Here is a 20007-nt window from a genome sequence, read left to right as displayed (position 1 = left end):
AGCTCGATTGAGCCTTCTATTCCCATAGCACTCAGTAGTAATGATTTTATGTGCTTTTTTAACGATACAATTGTTACTCTTAGAAACAAAATTAATGACCTCTTGCCTTTGACCAGTATAGTGTTATCAACAGCTCCCGGAAACGTAAGTTCTAATATTACACTAGATAGTAAACTAGAATGCTTTTCAGCCATAAACCTTGAACAATTAAATTCAATGATTCTCTCTTCTAAACCATCAACGTGTATGTTAGACCCAATTCCAACTAAGCTGTTGAAGGAAGTTTTTCCATTAATTAGCACTTATTTATTAAATATTATGAATATGTCTTTATTATCAGGCTATGTTCCACAATCATTCAAAGTAGCAGTGATAAAAACCGCTTCTTAAAAAGCACAACCTCGATCCAGAGGTTTTAGCCAATTATAGACCTATTTCCAATCTTCCGTTCCTCTCAAAAATTATTGAGAAAGCGGTCGCAAAACAGTTGTGTGATTACTTAAAAAACAATGATTTATTTGAAGATTTTCAGTCTGGCTTTAGAACACATCATAGCACAGAGACAGCTCTGGTTAAAGTCACAAATGACATTCTAATAGCCTCTGACAAGGGACGTGTCTCTATTCTTGTTTTGCTCGATCTCAGTGCTGCATTTGATACTATCGACCATGATATCCTATTGCAAAGACTAGAGCACTTAGTTGGCATACAGGGAACTGCTTTAGACTGGTTTAGGTCCTATCTATCTGAACGCTCTCAGTTTGTACGTGTCAATGATGAATCTTCCACGCAAACCAAAGTTAGCCATGGAGTGCCACAGGGCTCAGTGCTCGGACCTATTTTGTTCACATTATATATGCTTCCGTTAGGCAATATTATAAGGAATCATTCTGTACATTTTCATTGTTATGCGGATGATACTCAACTATATTTATCAATCAAGCCTGATGAAATTAATCATCTAAATAAAATTCAAGACTGCCTTAAGGACTTAAAAACGTGGATGACCTTAAACTTTTTGATGTTAAACACGATCAAAACTGAAGTTATTGTACTTGGCCCGAAGAATCTACGAAACAAATTATCTAAGGATATACTAACTATGGATGGCATTAATTTGGCCTCCAGTGAGACTGTAAGGAATCTTGGTGTTATATTTGATCAGGATTTATCCTTTAACGCCCACATAAAATCAATTTCAAGGACCGCCTACTTCCATCTACGTAACATTGCAAAAATCAGGCATATCTTGCCTCAAAACGATGCAGAGAAACTAGTCCATGCATTTGTTACTTCAAGGCTGGATTATTGTAACTCCTTATTATCAGGGTGTACCAAGAAGTCAGTCAAGTCGCTTCAGCTGATTCAAAATGCTGCAGCTCGTGTACTAACCAGAGTTAGGAAAAGGGACCACATTACTCCTGTTCTGGCTGCCTTACACTGGCTCCCTATAGAACACAGGATAGAATTTAAAATTCTTCTTCTCGCCTACAAAGCCCTTAATGGGCAGGCGCCATCTTACCTTAAAGAACTCATTATACCCTACTGTCCTACTAGGGCATTGCGTTCCAAGAATGCAGGGTTGTTGGTTGTTCCTAGAGTCTCTAAAAGTACAATGGGAGCCAGAGCCTTTTCTTATCAAGCTCCACATTTGTGGAATCAGCTTCCAGTTTGTGTTCGGGCGGCAGACACCCTATCCGTTTTTAAGAGTGCGCTTAAGACCTTCCTTTTTGATAAAGCTTATAGTTAGGGCTGATTAGATTCAGCCCCTAGTTTTGCTGATATAGGCTTAGTTTGTCAGGGGACATCTTACTTCTTCCTTCTCTCTGTCTGTACCTGTGTACTCTCATGTTCCGATTAACCCAGCTTCCCCAAATGTCTTTCTTTTTGGTGTCTGTATACGCCGGGATCCGGAGACATGGATGATCCTGCGCTCCTCTGTCCTGGATCTTGAGTCGTGGCTGTGGTCCTGGATCATAGGTCCTGGATGGATATCCTCGTGGATTCATCTTCCTATTATACACACATGCATTTCCAAACATTTGGACTACCTATGTTGCAAATGTATTATCTTTTCAATTTACACACGGCATCTATTGCACGTCTGTCCGTCCTGGGAGAGGGATCCCTCCTCTGTTGCTCTCCCTGAGGTTTCTCCCATTTTTCCCTTTAAACTGTGGGTTTTCTTCGGAAGTTTTTCCTTGTACGATGTGAGGGTCTAAGGACAGAGGGTGTCGTATTGTCATACTGATATTTTGTACAAACTGTAAAGTCCACTGAGACAAATGTAACATTTGTGATATTGGGCTATATAAATAAACATTGATTGATTGATTGATTGATTATCATCACACTTACAATTATAACACAAATTAAAGTAGAAACAATAAATATAAATACCAGTACATTTATCAGTAAGACTATAATATTACAACAAAAATAACAGTCAATTTAATGGTGGCAAGACTGGTAGCTAAATATACTTTTTTTGCACCATGGGAATGAATATCCCCCCTCCAAAAAAGTGAAAAATTACGATGGATTCTAAAATGTGTCGGCGCTTTTTGAGGCTAAACAGCAATAATTAACTTCCATTCGTTTTTAGAACATCTGCATGCAGCGGTGTCTTTCATCTCATGTATTTGCCTCACATCTCTCCCCCCCCCGTCCCCCCTTCATCTCTCCCCCAGATGCACTTCTTAATCTCACTGTCACCAACCTTGGGTACGTAGCAGTAGATGAGGCTGTGTTTATCATCCACAATGAGGTGTTTGAGGTCCTCGGGGGAAAGCACTTGGCGCTTCCTGGTGTGGCTCAGACACGCCTGCTCCAGCAGCTCCCTGCGACCTTGGAGCGACCTCTGAGCCGCCAGCAGCTCCAGCTGCTTGTGATGTGATCAGGGTGAGGAATGAGTCCAAATGGGGAATTGAGGGAGGAGGGGGAAGCAGAAATAGAAAAACCTTTTCAATTTGTTTCAGAAATGTTGTGCGCCCAAAGAAACTCATAAGAGCAGACATCAGGGTGCTTATCACAACACACATTCAGGGGATTTATTTTTCAAGCAGATTTCTCCTTTGTCTTAAAATATCTTACAAAAAAAGCATTTGTAGCTTTTCTGACTGATTTTTAGATCTGTCCATGGCTCTTCTACAGGGAAACATCTGGCTGTTTAACTGCTAAATGTTCACCAGCTAGAACTATGTCTGCTGCTTGTTGCCAGGTAGTGTGCAGTGGGGTTTCAAAGCTAAAGAGGGGTTACTTTAAGAATGTATGCTGTTGTCTCAATGACTATATTTACATGTTAACGTAATCACTAACCCAATCTGACCATCACCATTTAAAAGTAATGTGACCTGATTACTTTTCTTTAATTTTGGATGTCCTCAAAATGAAATGTAAATAAATACAAGAGAAAATAAACAAACGTTACTTACTTTAACTCAAATCAAACACAGTATTTTTGTTTAAGCAGGTGAAAAACTAAAGGGGGCTTCTTAATGTGGCAGAGCTGGCGTTATAGCTGCCTGTTTGCCCACCCCCCCGTAACTTTGGCCAGATGGTAATAATCTCACAAAAATCACACTGGTGCTACTTATTCCCCTCAAGTGTCCACCTACTGCATTTAAATATATAAATACAAGATGAAAAAATATATATATTTTAAATAACGAAGAATGAAAGTAGCCTAAATTAAAACCAAAAAGAAAGAAGGCAGTACCTTTAGCTGTATTATATTGATTTGAATTGTATCACTTTTTTATTTTCAATTTAAATGTATTGTAACATTGTAATCCTATTTATTCCTTTTTTATTTTTAAATGTACTAGTAATCGGATAGTTCAAAAATGTTTTATGTAACTTTAAGGGAATACAGAAATGTAGAGACATTTCAGTCTTGACTTAAGTGGTAGTCTATTATTCAACCTTTAAAAAGCAGTTTTGGCAAACATATTATTTGTGTGTGTGTGTTAGGGCTGTCCCGAATACCATTTTTCGGGCTCCGGATATTTGGTAGTAATCAGCGGCGAATATTCGGCCCGTGCGGGGGAGGCGTAGTAATCAGCAGCAAACCGCTTCAACACGTGTATTTCGGTTTGTTCACGGCATTAATTTTGTTATTCTACAGTATTGTTGTTTTATAGTTATTTGTTAATGTAAATAACCCAATTTGTGTTCTTTGAAATTGAAAAGGATATTGCATTGGGTACTTTCGTTGCAGTTGTAGATCTCTTAAGTGTAATTTGGCTTGGCTTCCTATTTTGTATGGACATGCTTTTATTTTGAAGGAGAGTTAGCGCTGTTGACAGGAAGTTGTTGTTGCTATGGAAACAACGTGACGGAGATTAACGGAGAAAAAGTAATATCTACATATAAAGACGGAGAAAGTAAACGATAACCTTTATGGTTAAGTGTTAGCACCCCCTGAAGAGGCACACGCTCTTACGTTGATGTTGGAGTTTTCAATAAATTCAAATACAAATAAAAACGAATATCCGAATAACGAAATTGAAACCCGAATAGTACTCCAATGAACGAATATTCGGGTACAGCCCTAGTGTGTGTGTGTGTGTGTGTGTGTGTGTGTGTGTGTGTGTGTGTGTGTGTGTGTGTGTGTGTGTGTGTGTGACTGTGTTCTCACCTGGTCTCCATTGTAGAGAGTCTGCAGTGGACTCCTCCTACTTTTCCCTGGTCTGCTGTCTGTGTTCACACCAGGTTCTACAAAGACAGACAACAATACAAATCCCAATTCAACAAAATAGTTCAACTATTTCCATCAGTCCTGTTCATTTCTTACTTTTCCACAGGCGTAATGAATTGGATACAGTCATTCTGTGTCATGTGTTATCAGATGCTGCTTTGTCACCACTGATTCAAGTCTGAACACTCTACTTTAGAAGAAACTGTTCTCTCTTTACAATGTGTCATATTTTAGTACAGAGGTTCAAATGACACTTTAAAGATGTCCGTATCATTCAGAGCCAAGTTTCCAACCCATTGTCATGACGTGATCCTCCCTCCTTTCATTGATAGATTCCATAGGAACAGTGTGTTCTCTTTGTAACTCTTACATAAGTTACATGTCTCCCCTTCAGCTCTCTCTTTGTTCTAGCATATTGCAAGCCTTTAGGACATCTAATAGCACAGCAAATTCACTCTGGGGCACAGTCAACACAAAAAAAGATTTGGAGAACATTCAAAACCAATTATTTTAAACACAACAAAACCAAAATATGATAAAAATGCATGGCTGATTAGCTGTGGGTTCAAACTACGTCCGGCTGCACATCCTGCATCTGTAATGATGGAGCAGGCGGCTCAGCTCGTGTGAGGACGTTTTCAACATCAGTCCGGCGGAGACCTTGTTGTCCTCTCTCCTCTAGCCTCTATAAACACATCTGTCCTCTCCTTCCACACCCCCCCCCTCATCCTCCTCCCCCTCCCCTGTTCCCACCCAGGGCCTGATGCCAGTCAGTGTTTGGGTTACAAAAAAAGTGATTTGTTTTACACATGCGGCTCAACAATCTATAGGGTATACCAGGCTGGAATGAGATGGAGAGAGATGGGAATGTGCTTTATGGAATGTTAGCAGGAGGGAATCTACTTGAAAGAAGACGCATGGAATGACAGGGAGAATATGGCATACCATCATATGGAAAGCAGTCAAAAAAAGGGCAAGTTAGAGGGCTATGCTATTGAGACCAGAAGGACACGCAACTTATTCTCTCAAACTTTTTCTCTACTTTTTGCTCAGTCCAAATGTAATACATCTCTGTGTCAGTTTGAGACACTATGGTTAACAAAAGGATTCAAATCAGACTGTAAATCCTATCTACTTCCTGATATTTTGAGGAAGTGAAAAAGGAGAACAGCTTGGTGACTGAGCACATGAAGTGTGGATCTGAGCTAGACGGTGAGACTGAAAGTGTCGTGATGCAGCCGCTCTGCCTCAGCTCACATGAATCCTCCACTTCCTCTGGGTGAATCTGTGCCACATCATCCAATCACGCAGAGATAGACATCTAAGTCCTGCTGGACCATGTTGAAAGCTCTACTGGATACACATGAAACCCATATCTTAGGTTGTGTATGGAAGCAGGGCACGTAAACAGTAACATGTCATGCTATTTTGGCACAGTGTTAGGATGTAAAAACCCTAATCATGCGTAGAAATCAGACACTCTTCAGTTCCAGGTGGAGCTGAATATAAAGGAAGAGGTGTCTGAGCCCTCAGTCAACAGCACATTAGAAGCAGCTACAGTAAGCTTTCCACAAACTCAGGAAGCTTCCTCTGAAAGCTGGAAAGTAGGTCAACAGTCACTTGTGGAAGCTACCTCATATTAATGGTCTGCTTTGGGAGGGGAAACATTCATCATCTCTCAAGGGAAAGATGTTAGAGTGGCAAAGTATTTACAGAGATAATTTGTCAACTAAAAGTGCCTCGATATGATGATAACTTTTACAAGTTGTTCAGAAAGGACTGTAGTTTAATGCAAAACTCAGTACACATGTTATGTGTATGCGCTCTAGAAACAGGTGAAAAGGTAAAAGAGGTGCAGCACAGGCAGCATTAGACAAATAAAAAAACATGTAATGAAAATACAAAATTCGGTGGTGGTGGCGAAGTGGATAGGGACTTGGCTTGGCAACTGGAAGGTCACCAGTTCAAGTCACGGCACGATACCGTTCACTACACTGCTCCCCGGGCGCCGTTCATAATGGCAGCCCACTGCTCCTAACACTAGGATGGGTCAAATGCAGAGAAACCATTTTGTTACATAGTAATAGGCCTACTGTGTAATGACAATAAAAGTAACAAAAAAAAAAATATATATATTAGGGCTGTCAGTCGAGTAAAATATTTAATCGCATGATTGGCCATAGTTAATCGCGATTAATCGCAAATTAATCGCACATTTTTTATCTGTTCTAAATGTACCTAAGAGGGATATTTTTCAAGTTTTTAATACTTGGTACATACACAGTAACATATGAGTGGACAAATATGCTTTATGCAAATGTTTGTTTATTATCATTTGAACAATCACAAATATTCTCATGAATATTAAACGCAACAACCTCTGAACATTACAAATATTCGCCTCAATTCAACCTGGAACCTCTCTCATACAATACAATACAAAGTGTGTGTGTGTGTGTGTGGGGAGACTCTGTGATGGATCGTTGGAGCTATGTGCAACTCAAGGCATATGCTCGTACGGGAGCTGCCTGGACGCTGCAATCATGTTGCGCACTATCCGTGCTGAGTGTGCTGACTTTTCGTACAATGTCCCACTGTCTGGCTACCTGCATAAAGTCAAGTGCTCGGCGCAGTTGTAGGCGAAATGCCGCTCCTCTGTTTTCATTTAAGCAGCTCCTTATATCCGTTAGCGCAGCTAGCTAGCACCAGATGCTAACAACAACAATACATGTAAGGTGTGCACGTTCTCTCTCTCTCACGCGCGCCACACATACACACACCCTCCCGATGGCCAGTCCGGGCCTGCCGGTGAGCGTGGAAGTGATCGTAAAGATGCAAGCGGGCGGCAGGAGCGGGGCTGTCAGCATCAGTAGATGGTAGGGGTGTAACGGTTCACAAACATTTCGGTTCGGTACGTAACTCGGTTTTTAGGTCACGGTTCGGTTCGGTACGTTTTCGGTACAGCAGAATTTTTTTTCACAAAACATAAAAAAAACTGTTGTTTTTTTAAAATTATTATTAAACTGGGAATAATGTATTCACTCAAATAAATACAAAATATAATAAAATAAACATTAAGGTGCAGCATTTCGATGAACTGAAATGATCTGTATTTGAACTGTGCTAGTACCTGAGCAGCCAGTTTGACATTAGGACTTGCTTGTCATTGTATTTTCATGTTGTTTAAAGAAAGATGAACTTGTCCACATTGCTTGCCGAAAGGGCAGATCTGCAGAACACCCTCGCTAGGGACAGAGGTAGCAGATACAGCCAGGTAGCGCTTTGCTAACATGGCAACATAAGGATACTTGGCGTTTGTAATAGCTTTGGCTCGGTCTGAACTTTCTGCGAGTGGTGGAGGCTTACATGCTAGCGGGAGTTGGGTTTGCACTTCAGTCTTTTTTCTTTTGGTACCGGTGATATTCACGTTCGGGTGATGCCTTTTCAAATGAGTGTGCAAGTTGGATGTATTGCCAGCCGCGTAACCAATGTTAGTTGAACAATGCCGACAAACAGCTTTGGTTCGGTCCACCTGTCTTTGTCCGTCATCCTTGTACGTAACTGCGAAACCAAAATGTTCCCAAACCGGAGACTTCAATGATGCTGGAGGATTTTCCAGCTCAACTTTATCTGCGTTCGCCATTTCGACAGTTCCTCAAATTACTGACTACATTTGAACGCATCCCTGTGACCAGCTCTCATAGTATGCCTCTCGTCCAATGAAATGACTTGCTCGCTCTATGAGGCGTTGAACACAATGTGAGCAAATTACTCTGAATGCTGCGACGCAGCACCTGAGATTATTTACAAAAAGTTGTTTACGTTCTCAATTTTTTACGTTTAACGTTATATTCGTTCGGTACACTTCGGTACACACGTGTACCGAACCGAAGGGCCCGTACCGAATAATTTCGGTACGGATACGTGTACCGTTACACCCCTAGTAGATGGTATTTTAAACTCGATGCGCTCTGAAACTACGGAGCGGCCGAGGACAATCAAGCAAGTTGAGGGGAGCATGCTGTCACACACGTCCATGGGCTCTGGTTTAAAGAAATACTTGAAATATATCTAAAGTAATTCTACCAGTGGCGAACCGTGTCTATCACAACCGGACCTTCTGTAGACAGACACACCCCCCGCCGCGGCATTATAATGTCCGTCTTTTCACTGAATTGTCGTCTTGAAAAGGGTACAACAATTCCGCAACAACTTCATCTTCACCTGTTGCACTTGTCATTTCAACGTTAAAAACAATAAAACGGCATGAATTGCTTCGTCGCATTCATTCTAGATCCTGTCTCGAGCCAGTTAACTAGCGGGGCCTAGAGTACCCTGGAACCGAGGGAACCTCTGAAAGAATACGCCCATTGGCTACAAATCAATATATGATTGGTTGATCAAACTGTCAGTCCAAACGTACGCTCTCATTCAGTGCAACGGCCAGGGCATTCGATCAAGGATGTAGAATACCTTGGTTGAAGGATATTCTACCCAGAGACCAGCGACGTGCAGTCAGGGGAGGCAGAGCCTCACCTGTCATACTCATAGACTGGCCATACTACAATGTAACGGAAAAACAACTAAAGAAAAACTAAATAGTTATAATAAAATGTCTCCACTGATCTGTGTTGTAAGTGTGATTTATGTATGATTCCAATCGCTTTTTATAGTCAAAATCAGCAAATTTGCCGAGCTCCGCTACAACTACATGGGAGCAATGAGGAGTGAGGCAGGGACGAGCTCTGCCTCTCGTAAGCCCACAGTAACTTGCTGGAGCGCGGGCACTAATTTAGCGCGGGCACTTATTTTGTGAGCGCGCTCAAGCCAGTTACTGTGGGGTGAGGTGAGGCACAGATGAGCTCTGCCTCACCTCAGAATGCGTTACCTCACAGAAACTGGCTGGAAAGCGGGCCCTAAGCGCATGCCTGCACCATCTCACTGTATGTCACCAATGTAATGTTTGTAGATCCCTTTATTACATTTATCCTCGCCATCCATAGTCTCTAAATAACTTATTTCACGTATATATGATATTTAGGCTCGCCGTACAACGGCAATGAAAAAAGCACCAGGGGAGGCAGCCATAATCTCTGCCGCACTGAAGGGGGCGCACGTGAGCCCACAGGTCCTTGTTGCTACTGTTATTCTACGCAGAGACGGTAGACGCGAACAACAAACTAGACTTTTGAAACTAGAGGAAGATAAGGAGGACTTTTACAAAAAAGTAATAGAGATTGTTGTCCAGAAGGATAGCATGGACTTCATCTTCAAGTCAAGGTAAGACCACAATTGGTAATGAAAATTGGTTCTTACTAAGAAAGAACAATCCAATATTTAGATTGTGGGTATCCTTTTGTTGAACAGTCTGTTTAAAATGAATTGAAACATCAGACCAAAAAAGCTTTTGAAAATAACAGAATATTTCGATTAAGGTCAGAATATAATATTTGTAAATCTGACTGAAAGAGTCAGTGCCTCACCAGCCATGAACCTCACCGCACGTCACTGCCAGAGACCCAGAACAAGATCTGATTGGTTGCTTTCTTTTCTAACACAAAACCACTGAAATGCTAGTGCATGGTCCGAGAAGGACAAACAAATCAACGTAACACTGTAATATTACAGATCAACAACACGGATACGATTCTCATTTATTCATTTTATATACATTTTATTACATTTTATTTATATAATTAAATCGATTTTTTGTTTGTTTTATCTGAGAGTTCCAGGGTATTCTCGGAATACCTTGAAGGCCCTGACGGTTTGCCACTGAATTCTACTGATACCTCACTTGAATTCTAACAGCCTATACGAGGTATCTGTGTTGTACATAGGGTTGCAAAGGGGCGGAACATTTCCGGTACATTTCCATGGGAAGTTAAGCTGGGGAATTTGGGAAATATTCCATATTGGAAACCTTCCATGGGAATAATGGGAATTAACTGGGAATTGAGGGTTTGTTTTGCCATCCAAAAAAACATCCATGCAAAATGATACAATTAACAAACATGACATTTGAACAGATTTATTTGTAAGTAGAACAGAACAAGTTTGAATTATTTTATTGAACAATAATTTGTTTCATTGCAGAACAAAAACATGAATTCCCCACCTGTCGAGTACGGCTGTACTGAGGTGTTTTTCCCCCGGAAACGTCGCGAAGAGACGGAGCGGATCCACCTGTTGCTGCCTGCGATCTGCGATCTACGGAGGCCTGCTCCCACCTGTAGAATACGGCTGTACTGGAGAGGTTTTTACCCCGGAGTTGTCGCGGAGAGACGGAGAGATCCACGCTTCGGGCTTGTCCTGCTTCCACCGGGCGTGCGCTGCTGTGCGGAGGAGGATTTTACCACGGCTGGGGCCTGCTTTCCACCTGTCCTTGTTCTGCTGTTGCAGAGGCCTGCTTTCACCCCGGGGATACCACGGAGGGACCGGAGCGCTTCCACGCTGCTGATTTGCTCCAGGAACATCGCGGATACTGTGTGCTGGTCTGGGAAAATGGCCCATATCGGGATTCTGCTGTGCCTGTTAACTGTTTTGGACTATGAGAAGATCTCTAGTCTTTCTGAGAAGTCTACTGGATTCAAGTCTGGCGTTGCCATATATGTAAGAATAAGTTCAGTGTAACCACATTAGTTTCCAAATCTATTAGTAAGCAATTCGAATTCTTAGCCTTAAATATAGAAGTGGCAAAGGGTCAACAGGTCATGGTAGTGAGTTGTTACAGACCCCCCATCAGCTGTCAAAGACTCCTTGTCTTCGCTAGCAAATCTTTTATCGCAACTAGACTACAAGGACATAGTGCTACTTGGAGATTTTAACTGGGACTGGTTAACTGCAGTGTCAGAGGATTTTAAAAACCTTTGTATCTCTTTGAATGTTACTCAGATTGTTGACAGTCCTACTCGCCCTAACATTAAGTCCCTTAATAAATCCTCCCTAATTGATCTCATTTTAACTAATGTTCCCCATAAATATTCATCTGTGGGAGTATTTGCAAATGATCTGAGCGATCACTGTGTTGTACCCACAATTAGGGACACTAAGGTCCTAAAGGTTAAACCTCGCATTATCATTAAGAGAGACAAAAAACATTTTGTGGAGCAGGGTTTTGTGCATGATCTGTTTGATTTTGATTGGGGTAAAATCGATCTGTGTGCTGATGTGGAAACCGCATGGTCTTATTGTTATCTTGGTTTTATGGAGGTCATTGATAGACATGCACCCCTGCATACATTTAGAGTAAAGGGACGAGACAATCCTTGGTTTTCTGCTAATCTGTCCAGTCTCCTTCATGAGAGAAACAAGGCTTGGGCAAAGGCTAGGCAATCAGGCTCAGAGGTAGAGTGGCTGCGTTTTAGGCAGCTAAGGAATAGCTTCACTTCAAATGTCAAAAGTGCAAAGTCAAAGTACTATTTGTCAGTTACCACAGAAAACCTAAATAATCCTAGGAAATTTTGGAAAGCCATAAAATCGATATCCACCGGTGAGATCCGTAATGAGCTACCTCCGTGCCTTACCACAGCATCTGGCACTAGATGAGTGGCAATTGCTTTAATGAGCATTTTGTGTCCTGTGGTTCTATGTTTGATTCTGTGACTAACTCTGCTTCTGTGAACACCCCAATCCGTGACTCTGAACAATGTGGTCTGGAAAACCCTTTCAGTTTTACTCCTTTTACTGTCAATGTTGTTCATGAAGCCTTATCTAAGCTAGATCCTAAGAAACCGGCTGGCCCGGACAACGTAGAACCTTTCTTTTTAAAGATAGCTGCAGATTTTATTGCTCCTCCTCTCACTACTCTTTTTAACCTCTCCCTCAGCACAAATGCAATTCCAAAAGTATGGAAGTCAGCGTATGTCCTGCCTTTACTAAAAGGAGGGGAGGCAACTATTTTAAATAACTATAGGCCAATCTCTAAATTGTCAGTTCTGGCGAAGGTGCTCGAACGCCTAGTGAGTGAACAGGTAAAGGAGTTTTTATGTAAAAATGATATCCTGTCTAAACATCAGTCAGGCTTCAGAAAACAACATAGCACCATCACTGCCACAATGAAAGTGGTGAATGATATTACGAGTATTTTAGATAATAAGCAGAGTTGTGCAGCTCTATTTGTTGACCTATCCAAAGCGTTTGATACCGTCGATCATCGCATCTTAAAGCAGAGGCTACTCAGTATCGGCATATCCAGCCATGCAGTGGGGTGATTTGTGAACTACCTCTCTGAAAGGTCCCAATGTGTTCACTTTGATGGGCTGTCTTCTGAGTGGTTAAACATTGCTAATGGTGTTCCTCAAGGTTCTGTTTTAGGTCCACTTTTATTCTCCATATCAACAGTTTAGGTGAAAATGTGGATGAAGCTACTTTACATTTTTATGCTGATGATACCGTGATGTACTGTGCAGGTCCCTCCATTAAGGAGGCTGGTGTTAAATTACAGGCTGTTTTTAACATTATTCAGACTCAGCTCGCTGAGCTTAAGCTTATTTTAAATGTTGATAAAACCAAGGTAATGCTCTTTTCTAAAGCTAAAAAGACTACAGACACTGCTTTGGATATTGTTACTATGCAAGGACAAGTACTCAAAGTGGTTACCCATTATAAATACCTAGGTATCTGGCTTGATGATTGTCTTACTTTTAAACTTCATGTCAATAACCTGCTTAAAAAGCTGAGGGTTAGACTAGGTTTCTTTTTAAGAAACAAGTCCTGTTTCTCATTTGAAGCCAGGAAAAGGCTCTGTGACCTTTTTACCTGTGCTGGACTATGGTGATCTGACCTATATGAATGCACCTGCCTGGAAAAGTTAGATGCCGCGTATCACAGTGCACTGAGATTTGTTACTAACTGTAAAGCACTTACTCATCACTGTACCCTGTATGCCAAGGCAGGTCTGCCTTCACTAGCTGTACGGAGGCTCAGTCATTGGTACATGTTCATTTACAAAGCCATGTTGGGTAAACTACCTTTTTATATGTGCTCTCTGATCTCTCGACGAATTGAAAGTACATATTGCCTGAGATCTGATGATGTTGTTTTATTAAATGTGCCAAGTGCTAGGACTGTCTTAGGGAAGAAAGCTTTTAGTTGTGCAGCTCCACTAAATTGGAACAGTCTGCAAACATGTTTAAAACTGAGCACTTTGGTTCCCCTGCATCATTTTAAAACTCAGCTGGCTGACATGCTGTTTGATACTCATGGTACCTGTCTCTGTAAATAGAGTTTGTAAACTGTACCCTGTACATTATGTTGTTTGTCATCCTTATTGTTGTTCTGTTGTTTTTATGTTACATGTGTAACTAATGTCCTGCAGGTCACCCTTGAAAAAGAGATCTTTTGATCTCAAGGGGCTTCACCTGGTTAAATAAAGGCTACAAACAAACAAACAATAAATGTTGAGTTAAATATTACTCATCCCCCCAACCCCACTCATTCAAAAGTGAACAAAAATGCACCCCCCATCCAAGAATCTCCACAAGAAATCATCTGTGCATGTGATGGAGGAATGCACAGTGCTTGTAGGGCAGGGGTGGGGAACCTTTTTCCTCTCAAGGGCCATTTCAATGTTTTCAACATCCTCCGAGGGCCGCACAAATTATTGACCTCTGCTTAAAAATACTAAAATCACAGCCCATTCATTTCCCCTTTCTTTCATGCTGTGCAAAGAAAAAGCAACCTCTGAATCCAGATATCTCACCATGACTCACGCATGCACGTGCACGGTGTGGCGTGACCACCAAACAGAAAGATATGGACACAAGATGTGTGCAAATGTATTTAGTTTCCTATCCATGTGAACATGATATAAGTGTGGGGGGGGGGAACCTAACCTCCTCTAGGGGGGTCCGGGGGCATGCTCCCCCGGGAATATATTTCTTTAAATGTTGAAGTTAAAAGCATCAATCTGGTGTGAGAGCAACATTAGGAGATCTATGGATACATCTCTCAACACCGAACTGGAAGCAGATTTTCTTTTTCGTTATGGATATTTTACAAATCACTCCCCTTTTAAACTGTATTCTTGTTTATTTAACAACTTTTTTTTTTTACTGTCATATAGTATTTTATACCCGTTTACTTTATTCTCTTATTTTTTTATGACTATAATGATCATATAAAGATGTGCCTTTACCTCACTGGTTGGAGAAAAAGCTTCTTATATTCATTAGCATAGCAAGCTAACCAGATGCTAATAACAGCACAGTTATTGATCAGTGATCAGTATGACAGATCGCCACTGGGCTTTCAACTAAAGACACAGCCACGCAAAAACTGCGGCATGTGTACAGCTCCTTATGGGTACTGCAATTTTTGGAAGTGCTGGAGCGGCGTTCCGGTGCTCTCCATCAGAACTGCACCCCAGACGAGACATATACCACGTGATGACACGTTAGGCTTGTGTTGTGTCAAGGACCCTGACCTCGGCCAGAAAAAACAGGCACTCGCTTGTTTAATTATTTTGCGCTCTAGATTTCTTTAATTTTTTGCGTGTGTTTAGAAATTACCTCGAGGGCCGCATCAAATGGACTCACGGGCCATATACGGCCCGGGGGCCAGAGGTTCCCCACCCCTGCTGCAGGGGGTGTGGTCTCAATAGCCATGCAGTAAGCAGTGTGCTATGTAGATGTGATTGAGGAATGGCATGGATATTCAAGTGTACTTGAATGGCATCTGTTTGTTTTAGTCAAGATTATGCTCAAATATACTTTCCCCAACTATATTTAAATTCCCTATGAAGAGCCAACCTTCAATTTAAAAATTCCCAGTTTATTCCCGTTTATTCCCATAAAGGTTTCCATCTTTGAAAATTCCCGGAATTTTGCAACCGTAGTTGTACATACTAATAAAAAATACTTGAAATGTTCTCTTTCATTAGCAGCTATCTCTCGCCAGCACTCGCTCTGTGACATGTGTTCTATCACCACTTCCTCTCAGGCCCAGAAGTGACACAATTGCTGACGGTTGAATCGCATTCGCAGTGTTACTACAAATGCACTTACAGGCCCACATTGAACTTTATGATGTTAAATTCACAGACAAACAAGGTTCCATTAACCCTGTAAACTCTACTGCTGCATTATAAACAGACAGCACTATCTCATCAGTTTACAGAAGGTGAAAACGTTTATTGAGAACTATTCTAAAATGCATTCACTGTGTGTGGGACCATTGCATGCACCTTTTTTGTCAATATTATTTTTTTTATCAAAACAAATCTATGCCATCTGCTATCGGCGGACAAAAATCCCACTTAAAAAAAATAAAGTTTCCTCTAACCCCCTCTGGGATCATGGTGTACAGCAAAGAGGATTCTGTGGCACCAATACTGTAAATATTTACTTAAAGAGGTCAAATTACACTTAATTGCACTTGAAATGAAGGACTGCGTTCATGAGGGCCGCGTAATGGAAGTTTCCACAAGCTGAAAGAAAACCTGAATGTAAAAGGCAGATTCACTGAGAGAAACTAAAAGTCACAAAACAACTGATAACAGGAAGAGACATCGGGGTCATCAGGATTAACACAGCCGCCAGACTTTCTGTTTTTGTTTTGAGCGTAGCTTGATTCACTTGTGAATGTCACACCATCAACACGCTCAGAGAGCACATGGTGCTAATTAGACCGACAACATGAGGCGTCTTTACGATCACTCATCTCCTTTGTTCCAGTTTAACATCGCCCTCCATGTGTTAAGTTGCACAGTTCAAATAAAGACACTTCCAACTAAAATATTGCTTAAACAGATTTAAGGATGAAGTTACTACACCAACCAGCTAATTCCACACTTGGTATGATATCACAGCTCAAACTGACCAGAGATACATCTGCAGGCCCCTCTAATTCTCCTTAACACTAAAAGGCTTCAGTTTGATGGATTATGGGTTTACTCGGATAGATTTGACATGAACGTAGTAATGTGAGGCCTTAACACACTTGGGTTATTATTCACCACTGTATAAATACAGCATGCATGTAGGGGCCAGGATGAGAGGGCCCACAGGGGATAAGGTGACTAGGAGGGTACATCATGTGTGTAGACTTGCTGGGCAATATAGGAAAACAATTTAATATAATACAAGTTCCGTTTCAGCTGATACTCATAATATACATCAAAGCACTATTTCTGTCGAGCTCAACAACTGCCTTGAAAGAAGCCCTGTCTTTGGTTTTCCCTTTCCTGTAGTTCTTTAGGTTTTGTGCATGTAAATAGTCTGCAAAGGCTCAAATCCCAGTGTTTCCTCCGGAGGGACTTCCGTAACAAAATGGCATCATTATGCAACACTAGCACTACTATTGGCTTGCTCCAACACATGGCACATGATAGGCTAAAGAGCGGGTCATCTCTAAGCGGTTGATCAATCTCAACAGAGCTCGCCAGCTAACCAATCAGAGCAGACTGGGCTCTGGTTTCAGACAGAGGGTGAAAAGAGGTGTCATTTGACTCATTCCAAGGAAAGCAACCGAATACTGGTAAGCACCAACTGTATATTCTGCATTTGTGATGTTAGATAAAGTTAATTGGTGCAGTTTCCTGTCTAAGTTGGCACAGGTTTTAAACAGAGCTAACAATATACACTCACTGGCCACTTTATTAAGTACACTCATTCAACTGCTCTTTAAGGCAACTATCTAATCAGCCAATCACATAGCAGCAACTCAATGTAGACATGGTCAAGACGACCTGGTGAGGTTCAAACTGAGCATCAGAATGTGGAAGAAAGGTTGATTTAAGTGACTTTGAACGTGGCATGGCTGTTGGTGCCAGACAGTCTGAGTATTTCAGAAACTGCTGATCTACTGGGATTTTCACGCACAGCCATCTCTAGGGTTTACAGAGAATGGTCCGAGAAAGGGAAAATACGCAGCGAGTAGGGCTGCTCGATTATGGCAAAAATCATAATCTCGATTATTTGGGTCAATAATTGATATCACGATTATTAAAAACGATTATCCATTTATTGAAGAAAGAAATGTGAACAGTATGTTTTTAACAGTTGATTACCCTGAACTTTAAGTATAATTCAACTGAAAAAACAATTACAAAAAAAATTAATAATAAAAAATAATAATCGTTTTATTTCAATGACGTTGTTTTCATAATCGTTGCAAGACAAAATCGTAATTGCGATTAAAATACGATGAATTGAGCTGCCCTACCAGCGAGCGGCAGTTCTCTGGGCGAAAATGCAGTGTTGATGCCAAACTGTTTAAAGATGATAGAAACAAGTTACTCAAATAATCACTCGATACAACCAAGGTATGCAGAAGACCATCGCTGAACACACAACACGTGGAACCCTGAAGCAGATGGGCTACAGCAGCAGAAGACCACATGGGGGGCCACTCCTGTCAGCTAGGAACAGGAAACTGAGGCTACAATTTGCACGGGCTCACCAAACGTTGACAATAGAAGATTGGAAAAAGGTTGCCTGGTCTGATGAGTCTTGGTTTATGCTGCGATGTTCGGAAAGTAGGGTCAGAATTTGGCGTAAATATCATAAATATCATATTAACGGTTCAGGCTGGTGTTGGTGGTGTAATGGTGTGGGCGATATTTTCTTGGCATCCTTTAGGCTCCTTAGTACCAATTGAGCATCGTTTAAAAGCCACAGCCTACCTGAGTAACTGTTTCTGATCATGTCCATCTCTTTATGACCACAGTGTACCCTTCTTCTGATGGCTACTTCCAGCAGGATAACGCGCCATGTCCCAAAGCTCAAATCATCTCCAACTGATTTGAGCTTTCTGTTGAGGCCAATCAGGCCTTTACAAAGCCAAAGAATTGGCAAGTTTAAAAAGAAAGATGGCGGCCAGAAGGATTAACGATGTACAAGATATAACATGTAAAAGAGATGAACAAGTAGTCCTTTTAGAATAAATAGCCAGCAGGTGCAGCATGTGGTGAGCAGCACTCTCCAAAGAGCTGTGGGCATTGTGTGGGCCATTATAATAAAGGCTATATGTTTGTTTGTTTGTTTGTTTGTTTGTTTCACAACAGCTGCATTGATAGAAAAGTCAGATGGTCGTCAGCAACTTGCACGCTTGCTTTCAGGATTATACTTTGTTCTGTGTTTGGTGGTGAAAAAGCACGTTTGTGGGTAAATACATTTGTTCAATGACGATGATTACAATGTGTGTGCCTAAAGATTGTAAAATATAACATTTTTAATTTGTGCACTGACTGTATGTAGGACAAAGAAAGAAGCCAGCAGAGTGGATTCTGCTTTTGTTAACGAGAAAGTAGAGCATCCGTGATATCTGGCAAAAACAATCTTCAAACACCCGTCATCCATCTGAGGCGGTTTATTTATTTATGTGTCATTCCGCTCAGGTTTAATGATTGTGTGACAAGAGTTTTGTCGGAACAATCTAGACCTCAAACATTGGCATGGTGTAGGTGCGAAATTGTGATAAAATGCCGTGGGGATTTCAACTTGATCAGACATTTCACTATGGTCTCCTATGGCTGGGAAAGAGAGAGAAGGGTGTTTCCCACCCTCGAGGATGTGAAGCCAAGAAGCTTTGCCCAGCAAGCGGAGTGGAAAAGTTTGAGTGGGTGAATGTAGAGGAAACATCAACACCAACAGAGGATATGTGTGTGGTTCAGGAATTATGATTGGACCAAGAGTACGAATCCTGGCTCTGACCAGTGACAACACATATTAGCTCAGTATCAGCCATAATGCAAACAAAACATGACCCTAACCCTAACAGCCATGATATATCATTAAATCTTAAGACAAGGATAAATAAATGCAGGTTGGTTAAAGATTGACATGTTTTACTTCTTCATTAAAATTGTGCTATTCATGTTGTTCTCGTAAAAAATTATAATCTTTTTGATAATCTGGATTAGGATAGAAAATGGTTTCCTGTGTTACCACTTTGAAATTAGCACTGTAAGCACAAGTGTGGATTTCACTTTCTTTGTAAATGCTGACAAGGTCACCCCACCTTTGACAAGTGCACACACTGCGCACCACCCTTTCACACTGAGGTAAGATTCTTGGCATCGTAACATTTAACCTCAAACGTCACACAGCTGCTGAGTCAATGCAGCCACATAAAAGGAGTACTGAGAGGAAATAGAAACTGGGTTTTCATGTCTATTTTGGTTGAAATTATGATGTATTTAATAAGAGAGGACGACTGAAAATAGAACATGTCAGAGGATTTTCCCTTCAAAATGTCACACTGGCTTGAGGGAGGATTTTTGGGGGAAGTGTAACAATTAAGAAGTGATGGGAGCATGTTACAGGAACTACTCTGCAAACCTTTCATTTGCCAACATGCAAGAGGAC

General features: G+C 41.2%; 1 protein-coding gene across 2 annotated transcripts in view; it reads right to left on the bottom strand.

The window, feature by feature from the left end:
* si:ch211-236h17.3 (carbohydrate sulfotransferase 11) overlaps window positions 1–20007 on the bottom strand; it is a 30282-nt gene that overhangs the window by 2085 nt on the left and 8190 nt on the right. Inside the window, exons 2-3 of one of the 2 annotated variants that reach the window (XM_034196447.1) lie at window positions 4640–4716; window positions 2720–2884 (exon numbers count right to left, since the gene is read on the bottom strand). In XM_034196447.1, the coding sequence (XP_034052338.1) occupies window positions 2720–2884; window positions 4640–4716 (242 nt within the window). The remainder of the gene's footprint in view (window positions 1–2719; window positions 2885–4639; window positions 4717–20007) is intronic. The other variant, XM_034196448.1, reaches the window with a different exon arrangement.

The sequence above is a fragment of the Gymnodraco acuticeps genome, unplaced genomic scaffold, assembly GCF_902827175.1.
Source record: "Gymnodraco acuticeps unplaced genomic scaffold, fGymAcu1.1, whole genome shotgun sequence".
Lineage (NCBI taxonomy): Eukaryota > Metazoa > Chordata > Actinopteri > Perciformes > Bathydraconidae > Gymnodraco > Gymnodraco acuticeps.
The sequence above is the reverse complement of the archived record's forward strand: the minus strand, read 5'-3'. Positions and strand labels throughout refer to the sequence as shown.